Source organism: Marmota monax, unplaced genomic scaffold (genome assembly GCF_021218885.2).
Source record: "Marmota monax isolate L192 unplaced genomic scaffold, Marmota_monax_Labrador192_F-V1.1 WCK01_AAM20220418_F8-fsc00167, whole genome shotgun sequence".
NCBI lineage: Eukaryota > Metazoa > Chordata > Mammalia > Rodentia > Sciuridae > Marmota > Marmota monax.
Genome location: NW_026694116.1, coordinates 284346 through 297859, shown reverse-complemented (window position 1 = coordinate 297859; position 13514 = coordinate 284346). Strand labels below are relative to the sequence as shown.

Below are 13514 nucleotides of genomic sequence, written 5' to 3'. Positions count from 1 at the left end.
GTGGCAGGGCAGCATTTGGCTTCTTGGGTTCCTGGCCTCATGTGGCCTCTTGATGTTTCTGTTTGGCACTTGCCTTCTCTGTTGCTCCTGGGGGTGAGTGTTTGTCCTGGGCCCTGCCCTCTTCAGGGCTGCCATTCCCATGGGTGTGCTGGAGGGTGGCCCCGTCCATCCAGCTGAGACCTTGGAGAGAAGAGTGCCATGGAGGGTGCATCAAGCCACTAGATAGGAGGTCTAGACCACTCCTCCTCTGCTATCACTGTCCCTGTTTGGAGACGCTTTGTGCAGGTCGAGGCATCCCAGGTACAGGCCACACGTGACATCGGCTGTTGGCCTGAGCACTGTGGTGGTTTCTGAGTGGAAAAAGTGCTTCTCTTCTCCTGGGACCCACAGGTGCTCTGCCTCAGGAGGGTCCCAAGTGAAGTGTTAGCTCCAGAGCCAGGGTCACAGCCTTCATATCTGTGAGGGCTGCCTGTGTCCCCTCTTGGATGGACTGTGGGTCCCACAGACCCTGCCAGGGATGCCGCTGTGGCCCGTACTTGGTGATGTGGTGAAACCACAGAGGTCCTGTGTGTGACACTGCGGGATCAACCTCCTGGGCATGAGGGAGGATCTATACTGGGCAAGGCCTGTCCTTGGGTGTGCATGGGTGCTGGATGTGAGGGCCCCCAATGCTGGGTTTCCCACCCACCCTGCTGAGACCCCTGAGGGCTGGAGATGCCTGTGCACTCATTTCTGTGGCCTAAGCTGCTGGACCAGGCAGGAGTGCAGCCCCCAGTGCTCCCTGACCTTGCTCTTCACACCATGCCTCATGGCATGGGTGCTCTGCAGGGACACTTTATGGTGCCTCAGGTGCAAGAGGACCTCATGCTCTGTGGACAGTGTGGGGATCCCTGCGATCAGGTCTGTGTCTGTCGCCTAGGTGGCAGCTTACTCAGGAGCCTGAGAGGGGAGGGATGTTAAGCTTGACATTGTCTTCCCAGTTCTCTTGGCAGTGGCACCCTCGTCCTCACCTTCTGAGTGGCTGTGCACATACGCACATTCACAACATGCTCGCACACTTACACATACTTACATTCATGCACAGTCATAGTCTCAACGCTCTCATGTTGTCATACACTCATGCCTGTCTGCACGCAGGGCCTGTGGGCAGGAGAGCTGCTCTGTGTGCCTTAGAATTGTGCAAAGACCTGGCCTTGAGAAGGAGGCCCGGAAAACCCACCTGGCCCTCTCTGGAAAAGCCAGGGTGAAGGTCATGGCTGTGAAGAGATGCTGGTTTTCTCTATTGGTTTTGGAAAAGCTGCAGCAAAGTTACTTGCAAGTGACTGGAGTTATATCCCTAGGGAAGTTGGGCTGGTGGCATTGCCTGGTTTGCCCCTGGAGAGGTCATGGTGACCTGAGAGCAGTTGGATTTGAGCCTGGGGACCTGAGGGCCTGGGAGCAGCTCCTAGGAAGGCAGGTGGGGCAGGCAGCAGGGCCCCCAGCAGCACGTCAGGTAAGGGTGGCTGTGGTCTCCTTGTTCTCTTGTCTGTGCTTCTCTGGGCTGGCCTGCCACAGAGGCCTGCAGCAGAGGGGAAGGACTGGGTGGAATTATGGGAAAGGCGGTACAGTTCCTCCTAACCCAGGGCTTCTCAGAGCAGCGTGGGTGGAGCCTCAGTGGATGAATGGGCCCCTCCAAATAACTGCTTCTCGTCTTTTAGCCATTGTAGGGTTTGCTGTGTTACTTTAGTTTCTTTTCTGTGTGTGTGTAGATTTGGTTCTCAACTTCTTTTTTGCCCCGAGGTGTCAGCTGGTGCCCGTCTGATGGACGTGTCTCCAGCCTCCTGCCCAGATGCACACTGCAGCCTGCGCCCGTACTGGTGTGGTGCTCAAGCGTTGCTAGTGTCTTTCAGAACTTTCTGTTTTTCTCACTTCTGTCTATGTCTTGTTTCTTGCATGTGCAGTTTTGTAAAGCGAACTCGAGGTACTGTGTCTCGCAGCTCATCTGTCTCCAGCGTAGATTCACCGTGAGTCGCTCTGCTACGATATTCCATCCGTGGCTCCATGATTGACACGTGTACACATCTTCCTTCCACTCCTAACTCTGCTTTCTCACCTAAGTCATTTGCTTCATGGGCAGCTCCAGGTCAGCCTTCTGCAGCCTGGGCTGGGAATGGTGGGCACACTTCCTGGCCTCCTGGAGTCCTGCTTTCAGGCTCAGTCAGCCCTCTCTGATCTCAGCCCCTCCTGCTCCCCTTCTTGGTTTCCATCCTCCTGTCTGCTGTCTGTCCATGTGCAGTCAGTCTGGTGTCTTGGGTGTATCTGCTTCTCTGAGTGGATGGAGCACTGTGGGCCCAGGTCTCCTGTGGGTCCTATGAGGCCACGATCTTTTATGCAGGGACGGCGGAGAGAGTTCTTGGGGTTCACTGGGGACATTTGTGGTTTTTAGAATTTCCCCTTACTTGGGGGGAATGTTTCAGTGACTCTGAGGAAGTCCTTGTCCAAGAGCAGAGCTCTTGTCCAACTGTGGTGCTTGTGGCACATGGACCAGGTAGAGCCATGAAGACCCCAAGGAGGCTCTCAACTGGCTGACTTCTCCCTGCACATCTCCTCCTGGAGAGTGTTCCTGGGCGACTGGTCCCCAGGGATTTCCCCTTGAGAATGACGTGAGGCCCTGCAGGTGAGGGTACCTGAGTGGTCAGGTACATTTGGGCCACCTGGATGGAAGTGGCCATGTGCCCTCTCTGTGTCTTGGTGGTGGTGAGGCTCCCAGCAGCCCTGCCTGTGCATCTTCTTGATGCCAAAATAGAGCTGGGCTGCCTTCCCCCAATCCCTGTTTGCTGCTGGCTGTTGGAGTCTGATGTCTCATAGGGTAAAAAATAAGGAAACATGTTGGATCTTGAACAGTTGATTCACGTGGCAGAGTAAGATGCTGATGCAGGTATTGATGGTTTCAGAACACGGCTGCTCCACACTGTCAACAGTTATGGGTAACTGCCTGGCTGAACCTAGAGACCTCAAAGCAGTGCTATTGAGATCCTCAAGGCTCCTTTCTGAGCCCTGTGATTGTCCACAGTGTTGAGTTGGGCATGGTAAGTTGTCCTCCCTAGTATGGATGGGGGTTGCACCTGCAAGATAGGGCCACGACATCATGGGAACAGCTTCTCCATGTGATTCCCTAAAGATCCCTTTTAATAAGAACCTTGTCTGGATTAGTCACTAGCCACATTGCATTAGGTTCTTGAACTGCCTGTGATCTCAGTAGAAATTACAGAGTGAGAGACCTGCACTGGCCAAACTGAGCAGAATTCAGTGGGGTTTATGTGCCAGACAGAGAAAGTACAGAGACCTTGGCCAGGGCAAGGGCAGGATGATCCAGGGACATACAGGAGGAAAGACCTGGTGCGTATGTTGCATATGTATGTTCAGGCTCAGGGGCTTCATCCATAGAGAAGCCCAGTGGTACCAACTGGGTTATGTGTAGATGTAGACAGTCTCTGTGATATCAGGGCCCAGAGTAGCATACCGACCTATAGGGACCGGTAGAGTGGGGCTATGGTGGCTGATGCAGACGGCTGGGCAGTGTTTGCACAGCTGATTATTGTGGTCCTCTCTCTGGGTAGTCATGAGAGGCCCTGCCAGCCTGATGGCACCTCTGGCCCCACAGACTTTCTGGCTTTTTGCTAGACTTGAGGTGGTTCCTGAGAGAGAGAGAGAGGACTGTTCTTGGGGCAAGGCTGAGGGCAGTTATGTGGTATAGAGCCCATCCCTGCCTGTGTCTAAAACTGAGCTGCCAGTCCCCACATGTCCTTCATGGTCTATCTTTTTTTGATAAAGAACTTGATCTTGGCCTCAGGCTGTGGCTTCATCTGAGTGAACCACCTATTTGTTGACCAAATGGCTTATAGTCCAGACCTGTCTTGGGCTGCTACCAGACAGCAGCAGTGACCAGACAAAACCAGCCTGCCCAAAGCTCCCGTGCCTGGCGTGTGCGTGTCATGGCTCTTTTGCATTTCACGCTGCCTGGAGTTGAAAGATGGTGCCAGCTTGGGGCAGGAGACCTGTGGGTCTGTTGCAGGGAATTCTTGGGAGCAGGGGACTATATAACTTCAATGTCTTGGGGGAACAGGTGACAGCTGAGGCCCTGGACCAACTGATGGCTTCCACATGTCACCCTGCTCATCCCTGCCTGGGCTCTGAGGTGGGGTACCAACATGGTGCTCCTCTGCTTTCATACTTGCCAGGTACTGCCCCTGGTGGTGGCTTCCCACACACTGGCTGCAGGGTGGGAGTGGTGACCTGGCCGCCACAGGGGCAGCTGCATCTTTGCTGTCAGTGCAGTTGGGCCTGGCTGCAGCCTGTGTCTTCTCCCCTCCTGTCCCTGCATGCATCGGATCCTGGCTTCATCAGTGACTCACTGTCGACTCTGATCAGGTCAAGTCCTCTCTCCAGGATCAGTGTCTTCCCTTGTGAAATGGGTACAGGGATGGCTGAAAGGACTGGTTGAGATGGGCATACAGCCCAGAGTACCAGTTCCATGGCCATTTTACTAATGGTGCTACCATCATTGCCAAGGTCTCCAGGAACTTCCAGCAGCTGGAGGATAAGGCTCAGGCCTCTGATGAGGTTTCTGCCTGGTAAAGTCGTGGCTTGGGTCACCTACCTTGGTGGTCTTATTCATCAAAGAACCCAGAGTGCAAAGGCCTCACATGCACTCCATGCTGTGCAGCCCCGCATGTGCCATGGGAACAGCGGTGCCTTGGCTGTTGAGGTGGAGGGTGGATCACAGCCTTCAGGAGCTTACGCAGTGAGGGTCAAGCTCAGACCATTGGCCACCCTGGTGCCGGAGGGCTCTGAGGGCCATGTCTGGCTCTGCTCTTGATGGAGGAAGAGGTTCTCCATGGAAACAAGAGGAAGGAGGACATTCATGACCATGGGAGGGGATGTCACCAGCCACAGACCTGCCATTGAGCCAGGTAGTGGCTTCCCAGTCAGGGCTGACCGTCTTGGGGAGCAGCTGAGGCACTGTTTGTTCCTGAGAGGGCCAGATCCTCTGTCAGCTTAAGCCTCTTATATGGGTTCCCATTCTCCTGGCTGGTGGCTTTCCTCCTGGGAGGTGCAGTGGGGAAGTGTCTACTTGGCCTCTCTGGAGCAGCTCTGCTCTCCTGCTGGAGTGGGGCCATCCCCCCGGGGGGCTGCAGGGGAGCCTTTGCATCTGCATCCCCATTAGGACAGTGCTCCTCCCTTCTCCCACCCACCTGGCCAGCAGCTGACTTGCCCTGGAAGCCCGTGCTACCTCTTAGAGGTGCCTCACATTCCCACTGCCGTGTACCCCAGGATTCGTGGCCACCATCTATCCGCTCCAGAGTGGCCTTGAGCACCCCCCCCCCCCCACGCATATAGCCTAATATGGTCTATGGGTTCCAAGGGACACCAGGGGAAGTGGAGCTGAATTTGGGTCCCTTGGATGTTCCCCTCTTGTTCTACATCCTGCCAGTGGTCTTGGGGGCTTCTGCCGCCTCTCCTTCCTTCCTCTCCTCCCTGCAACCACTCTTTCATCCCTCCATTGCTGTGTGTTCATCCGTGGCTTCCCTGAGAGACAGAGAGAAGGGGCTGGGCGGGCCAACACTCACTGCCAGTCTCCCCACAGCAGGCAGCAGAGCTCGGCCAAGGCTCGCTCGGTGTGGGAGCAGCGGGCCAGCCAGCTTCGGCTGCAGAACCTGCGGGCCAGCTGTGAGGCGCTGTGCAGTGAGATGGACCCGGAGGAGCGGATGCGCTACGCAACCACGCGCCACCTAAGACCAGACATGAAGACGCACTTGGACCGGCCTCTGGTGGTGGAACCACCAGGGCGGGATGGCCCACGGGGTCCCATGGGGGGCAAAGCCCGACCCGAGGGCACGGAGGTCACCGAGGGTGTAGACCCACCACGACGGCACCACCGACATCGTGACAGGGACAAAGTTCCGGCTGTGGTCCCCGCAGTGGGCGAACAGGACAGGGCTGATGCTGTGAAGGCGGAGAGTGTGGAACCTGGAGCACGGGAGGAGCGGGCACGTCCACACCGCAGTCGCAGCAAGGACGCGGCAGGTGCGCTGGAGTCCCGGAGCGAGCGCAGCAGGGGCCCTGGCCCTGAGGGCGGACGAAGGCATCACCGGCGGGGCTCCCCGGAGGAGGCTGCTGAGCGCGAGCCCCGGCGCCACCGTGCTCACCGGCACGGTCCAGACCAGGGCAAGGAAGGCGTTGCACCTACTGCCAAGAGCGAGAGGCGCTTGCGGCACCGGGGCCCCCGGGCCGGTTCCAGGGAGGCAGAGAGTGGTGAGGAGCCTATGCGACGGCACCGGGTGCGGCACAAGGTGCTGTCTGTTCGCGAGCCCACTGAAAAGGAGGCCGCAGAGAAGGAGGCTGCAGAGAAGGAGGGCGAGATGGTGGAGGCGGACAAGGAGATACGGAACCACCAGCCCAAGTGCGTAAGCACAAGCAGTGGGCCTGGTGACCTTATAGTCCTGGGACCAGGGCCCCTATTTCCCTCTGTGGTGGGGGTGGGGTTGGCCCAGGGTGATGCTGGGCCCCAATGTCCTGGCTGATAGCAGAGGGTGACTTGGACCAGGTTGCCCGTGCTCCACCTGCCCAATTCCCTCTGAGAACGGCTTGGCAGGGCATCTTGGTGCCACATCGGCCGTCGGGCTTAGGGGGCACCAGACATTTGGGACACCTTGACCTAGGAAGAACAGAGTGGCCTTGGGAGAAAAGAGAAGATTGGATCATGGAGGAAGGAGAGGCCAGTGAGGGTTAGGAGATTGATGGGCAGGGCAGTACACCAGGGGGCCAGGCTGAGTGCCCCTGACAAGCAGGCTGCCCACCTGCTCCTTAGCTGTGACTCTGCAAGAGGCCTGGGGCAGGAGCCTGGAGGCTGAGGCCTCTGTACTTATGGATTGGCCACAAACCAACCAGGACAAACGGCTGGAGTCCAGGGCCCAGGACCAGCCCCACAGAACTACTGTCATCAAGTACAAAACTCTGTGCTGGGTCTTTGCCTGGGGGGAGCACTTGGATGGCCCCTGGGTGGGTGGCTCAGGGAAGTGTCCCTCTCCAGACTAATTTGTTCTTCCAACAGTTGTGTTCCACATACATAATGTGAGGCCAGTAGTGCCAGGGTTCTGTGCCTGGGACAGACGGATGAGTCAGCCCTGTACCTAAAGACAGAATTGTATAGGGTGATAGAATCCCTACAGAACACCAGAGGAGCACAGGAGGTTGTCCGAGATTTACCTGGCCTGGGTAGAGGTATAAGAAGCTGGGGTTTGCAGAAATAGGAGTTTGGGGCTGCATCAGACTCTGCTGTGCATTTTTGGTTGCAGGGAGCCTCACTGTGGCCTGGAGGCCAGTGGGGTGATGGGCATAGCCCCTGTGCACGTGCTACCCAGCACCTGTCTCCAGAAGGTGGAGGAACAGCCAGAAGATGCAGACAATCAGAGAAATGTCACTCGGATGGGCATCGAATCCTCAGACCCGAGCAGCACCTTACATGTCCCAGTGACACTGGCAGGCCCTCCCGGGGAGACCACAGTTGCTCCCAGTGAGTATCTCCGTGTACCAGTGGCAGGCACACTGTACAGGTCCAGTCACCCATTTCCCTCCTGCTCCATGGCAGCTGCTGGAGACTTGGCTGGCCTCTGTGAACTGCTGTCAGCCTCTGTCCCTTGATATCTCCCTTCTTTCTAGTGCTCCAAAGGCAACTGAAAGTTACCCTTCATTTTCCTCTCTTCCAAAAATATTTGTGAATTGCCAGCTGACGCCTGTGTAAGAGTGCTGCGAACACAGCAGGAGGGAGCTTTCCTTGTCAGACAGACCACAAACTGCCCTTTCCAGTTGCATAAAAGCTGCTCAGGGCTGTGGCCACATCCTGGATGGGGACCAAGAACTGGTGGGTGAGGAGGAAGTCTTAGTGGCTGTCTCTTACCTGCTCATGTTCCCCTACTACCTTCTCTGAGGCTCCCCAGGCCTTTGCCTGAGCTGCCCTCCGTACTCCCTAGCACAAGACCCTGAGTGAACAGGCATTGAGGGTATGGGTGGACCAGCCAGTCCTCCAGGCAAAGGCCTGCAGGTGGCAGACAGGCTCTCACCCAGTAGGGACAAGGCATGGGCATTCAGTGAGAACAAGGAGGAGACTTCCTTTCTCTAGTACAGAGGAGACATCCCCAGGGGACAAGGGAGAAGGCCTGGAAGGGCAGTGAAGTGTTCAGCCCCCGAATGCACCGCGTAAACTCAGGTGTCTCCACGCATGCCCACGTTTGCAGGTACAGCCACAGACAGATGTCTGCAACTATTCTTTCTTAGGCTCTCTCAACCAGCCAGTGTGCCAACCCAGTATAACAGTGGAAAGTGGTGAGCTCTACTTGCTTAGCATTTTCTTCCTCTTGGCCTTCTTGAAGAAAGCAGATCTCTTGTTCTACTTGTTCTACTTCCTATGGGCACAAACAAGTCATTGTCTTCTCACTCCCCTCACCTGATTCTCTCTGGATTAGCTTGAGGATGAACCCAGGGTCCCTACCTCTCCACAGAGTCTAGATGTGAATCCCTCCCAACCCTCCATGCCTGTTGGCAACCATTGATCTTTTTACTGTTGCTGTAGTTTTTTTTTTACCTTTTCCAGAATGTCTTAATGTTGGAATCATATAGTGTTCAGTCTTTTTAGACTGGTTTCTTTCACTTAGCTTTATGCACTTCAGGCTCCTCCATGTCATTTTGTGACTTGCTAGCTTGTTTCTTTTTAGCACTGAATTAATATTCCATTGTCTAGATGTACCACAGTTTGTTTATCCATTCACCTGTTGAAGGACATCATGGTGGTTTCCATTTCTGCAAGTTATGAATAAAACTACTTACTATAAGCACTCATCTTTAGATTTTGTGTAGGTTTAATTTTTCACTTCTTTTAGGTAAATATCTAAGAGTGTGATGTGTGGTGAGACTGTTTTGTAGAAGATGCCAAACTCTTCTCCAAAATGACTGCTCTGTCTTGTATCCTCTCTGGTGATGAGGGAGAGGTCCCACTGCTCTACACCCTCCCCAGGGTGGTATTGTCAGTGCTGGGGTTTCAGCCGTTCTGATAGGTGTGCAGTGGTGTCTCCTTGTAACTTGCAGCTCCCTGAGGCTTGGGATATAGAACATCTTCTAATGTGCTTATTTGTTCTCTGTATCTTCTTTGGTGAGGATCTACTCAGGTTTTTTGCCCAATTTTTAGTTGGTTGCTTATTTTATGGTTGTTGAGAGCTAGGAGTTCTTTGTGTATTTTGGATATAAGTCTTTTATTGGATATGGGTGTTATAAGCGTTTTCTCCCAATCTTTGGTTTGGCTTTCCATTCTCTGAATGTCTGCTGTTTTTATTGCTACTATTGGAAATTGGGGTCAATCTGATTCCTGTTATTACCTTCTGCTAGGAGCAGAAATCTAGCATTTGGTTTTCATGTTAATTATGTTTCCTGCTACTTTGAGTCCTCAAATTGTTTATTGGTTTCAGTGTTGATTCTCTGTTGTTTTCTAAGAATATTTTCAGAACTTCTGTGAATATTATTGGTGCTCTTTCTTACTGAGTCAGGCTCCCTTGTTTGTCTGATTGTGCTGGCTAATACTCTGAAGGTAACAGTGGAGTTCCAGAGTACCTTTACCTTGTTTTTGCCTATACTAAGCTAATGATTTTGGTTTGGGGCCTCAGGGGAGTATGTTGTGAGATCACATTTAAGTACCCATCAATTCAATTCAGCAGGAAATTCGATTCCTATTTCACTGATGTTCTTATCTAGCAAAGATGTCAAATTTGGTTGAGGGTCTTTTCAGCATCTATAGAGTTCATAATTTCCCCATAAATATGAAGACACGTGGCAATGAATTACCTGATGTGGTACTACATTTGCAACCTTAAAACTGACCTGGTTATTTTGCTTATTTTTTAATGTGTGGTTAAATTCTTTTAATATTTTATGGAAGATTTGTGGACTGATGCTTTGAGGTGAGGTGTGTTTGCAGCTTTCTTTGGTACACTTAAACATCACAACGTTTGTATATTGGTGCCATATAGTTATTGCTTGTTTACCTTCACTGCTGCATTCTTGAAAACCCAGTGTTCTGGATGGGAGTCCCATTTTTCATTATTTGATTGATTTATTTTTATCTTATTTTATTTTATTTTTTTGGTGTTGGGTCAAACACAGGGTCTCGTGCCTGCTAGGTAAAAGCTCTACTGTGGAGTGTACCTGAACCCTTTCCCATTATTATAAATGGCAAAAATTACAGTGTATTACATGTAACTCAATACCCCCATTTCCTAAGAACTAAAGCACAGTTGAACGCTGAAAAGTTACAAACTATCATATTAGGACAGAAAATACTTAACTTTTTTTTTTCTTTTCCAGATTGCTGGTCAAGAAAGCTGTGAATAAGCAATTGCTTTGGATACCTCCTTTATTGAAACTTTTAAAAAACATACAAACATGATTCTGATAATGTGGCAGCTGAATTTGGAGTCTTTCCCAAGAGTTTCCCCCATGTTACTTTGTTAAACATTGTGTTGAGTTTTGAGAATGTGCACCTCTTTTCCCTCAGGAACTCCAAAGAGATTAAAGACACAGCTGCGCGCGCGCACACACACACACACACACACACACGCACATCCACAACACAAACACGGACAGTTTAGGTGACACTAGAACTACTTGGTCTTTAAATATTTGGTAGAATTCTTGTGAAACTGTCTTTGTCTGGTCTGTTTTTGAAGGATAATTTCTCTATTTGATAATTTCTTTGTTTCTGTGTGGATATTGTTCTGTTTAAACATTGTAGTTTCCCGAGGTGAATTTGGTAAATTATATTTTCCTTAGAAATGATCCAGTTGATCTAGGTTTTCTAATTTATTTTCTTAAACTTAAGCCAAGGTGGGGCTACATTTTTTCCCCTTCAGTTTCTCTCTGGCTCAGAGTTTTCCCCCGCTTTCATTTGTTAAATCCTATGTGTTTTCCCCCTTTTCCTTGACTGGTCTATCTCAGACTTCATAAACCCAGGGCTCTAACTCACTGTGACTCTGTGCGTTGGTTCCTGGAGCCTTTGCTTTCTGCTTGGTCTTCATTACTTCTCTGCTCCTTCCTCTTGCCCCATCGTATGGCTCCTTTTCTGACTTCTTGAGTTGCATGCTGTTCTTTAATTTTTGCTCTGTGATTATTTAAGGGAATGAATTTTCCTCTGATTACTAATGTTATTGTTTCTATAGATTCTGACATTTGGAATCTTCATTTTAATAAAATTTTGAGATGAGTTCAGATATCATGGCTTCCCAAGCCTGGACTGGTGGTTTCCCTGCGAGGCCACCTGCAGGTGTGCACTTCCTGGCCCTGGGCCCAGTGCTGTGGAGAGAACTGACACCTTCCTTTGTTCCCACCTTGTCTGGGGAGGAGGGCATTTATCATTCATTCCCCACCATTTTAGCATGATGTTAGCTATAAGTTTTTTGGTTTTTTTTAGAGAGAGAGAGAGAGAATTTTGATATTTATTTATTTTTTAGTTTTTTTGGCTGACACAACATCTTTGTTTGTATGTGGTGCTGAGGATCGAACCTGGGCCACACGCATGCCAGGCGAGCGCGCTACCGCTTGAGCCACATCCCCAGCCCAAGTTTTTTGGTTTTGTAGATGTTCTTTATTACACTGAGGAAGTTCCCCTCCATTCGTCTTTTTCCAAGAGTTTTTTTTTAAAAGAGACAGAGAGAGAGAGAGAGAGAGAGAGAGAGAGAGAGAGAGAGAGAGAGAGAGAATTTTTTAATATTTATTTTTCACTTTTCGGCAGACACAACATCTTTATTTTATTTTTATGTGGTGCTGAGGATCGAACCCAGCGCCCCGCACATGCCAGGCGAGTGCGCCACTGCTTGAGCCATATCCCCAGCCCCTCCAAGAGTTTTTATCATGAGTGGTTGTTGAATTTTGTCAAATGATTTTCTGCAACAATTGATATGATTTATATGTTTTCTTCTATTAATATGGTTATATTGATTTCTTTTCAAATATTCAACTGGCCTTGATCCCTGTTATACATCCTGCTGGTTTTGAGTATAATTATTTTTTGCATATTTCTCAATTCTAGTTGCTAACACTTTGTTAAGGAGTTTTGCCTCTAAATCCATGAGGGATATTGGTCTGTAATTTTCTATTTTGTACTTTTTTTTTTTACTTGTCTGATTTGGATATCACAGTAATACTGGATCCATAAAATATTTAATTTAATGGAATTGTCCCCTCTTCTATTTTCCACAACAGATTGTGTCAAACTGGTGTTAATTCTCTTTTAAATTTTTGGTCAAATTGGTCAAAGAAAGAAACATTTTTTTTTTTTTTGAAAATTTTAAATTAAAAAATTGGCTTCCTTAACAGTTGTAGGGCTGGGGATTGCCTTCTTCTTGGGTAAGTTGCAGGTGTTTGAGCCTTTTGAGGAAGTGGCATATTTCATTTAGGTTTTCAGATTTATGTGTACATAGTTGTCATATCTCCGCATAATTTTTTTTTTTTTTTGTACCAGGGATTCAATGCAGGGATGCTCAACCACTGGGTCACATCCCCAGCACGCCCCACCCCCTTTTTAAAAATATTTATTTTTTACTTGTAGTTGGAAACAATACCTTTATTTCAAAAATTATTTATTCTTCTGTGGTGCTGAGGATTGATCTCAGCGTCTCGCACATGTGAGGTGAGTGCTCTACCGCTGAGCCACAACCCCAGCGCCCCTTTTTGTTTTTTATTTTGAGACAGGGCCTCACTAAGTTGCTGAGGCTGTCCTTGAACTTGCAGTTCTCCTGCCTCAACCTCTAAGCTGCTGGGATCCTGTAACCACTTTGATGTTGGCATGGTCTGTAGTGATAGCCCCTGTCTCATTTTGCCATGGGTAATTTGTTATCTTCCCTTTTCTCTTTGTTAGTCTTACTAGAAGTTTGTTTATCTTACTGATCTTTTCAAAGAACCAAATTCTTATTTCATTGATTTTCTCTATTGATTTTATGTTTTCAATTTCATTTGATTTCTACTCTATTGTTTTTTGTCTTTACATTTGCTTTGTGCTTATTTTACTCCTTTTTTTTTTTTTTTTTTGCTTCTTGAGGGTAAGAGCTTAGATCATTGATTTGAGTCTTTTCCTCTTTTCTAATGTGAACACTTAGTGCCATACATTTCCTTCTCAGCATGCTTCTACTGTGTGCCATGGGTTTTCATGTGATATGCTTTAATTTGTGTTTAGTTTTATTTTAAAAGTTTCCCTTGAGCCTTCCTCTTTGGCTCATGTAATTCATGAGTAGAAGTGTGTGGTTTAGGTTCTCAGTGTTTGGAGATTTTCCTGCTTTTTGTTATTGACTTCTGGTTTGATTACTTTATGATCAGCAACCATACTCCATCAATATCATTACAGTTCTTTTAAGTTGTTTAAGTTTGTTGGATGGCTCAGGATGTGGCGCATCTTGGTGTAGAATCTGTGGGCATTGAACAAGAACATGTATTTT

The 13514-nt window shown here is 49.5% G+C and overlaps 1 protein-coding gene across 2 annotated transcripts in view; it reads left to right on the top strand.

Moving 5' to 3' along the window:
• The window catches only part of Cacna1b (calcium voltage-gated channel subunit alpha1 B), a 185102-nt gene that overhangs the window by 88508 nt on the left and 83080 nt on the right, over positions 1 to 13514 (top strand). The window contains exons 19-20 of one of the 2 annotated variants that reach the window (XM_058585864.1): positions 5630 to 6442; positions 7338 to 7555. In XM_058585864.1, coding sequence (XP_058441847.1) covers positions 5630 to 6442; positions 7338 to 7555 — 1031 coding nt within the window. Of the gene's footprint in view, positions 1 to 5626; positions 6443 to 7337; positions 7556 to 13514 lie in introns of both variants that reach the window. The other variant, XM_058585863.1, reaches the window with a different exon arrangement.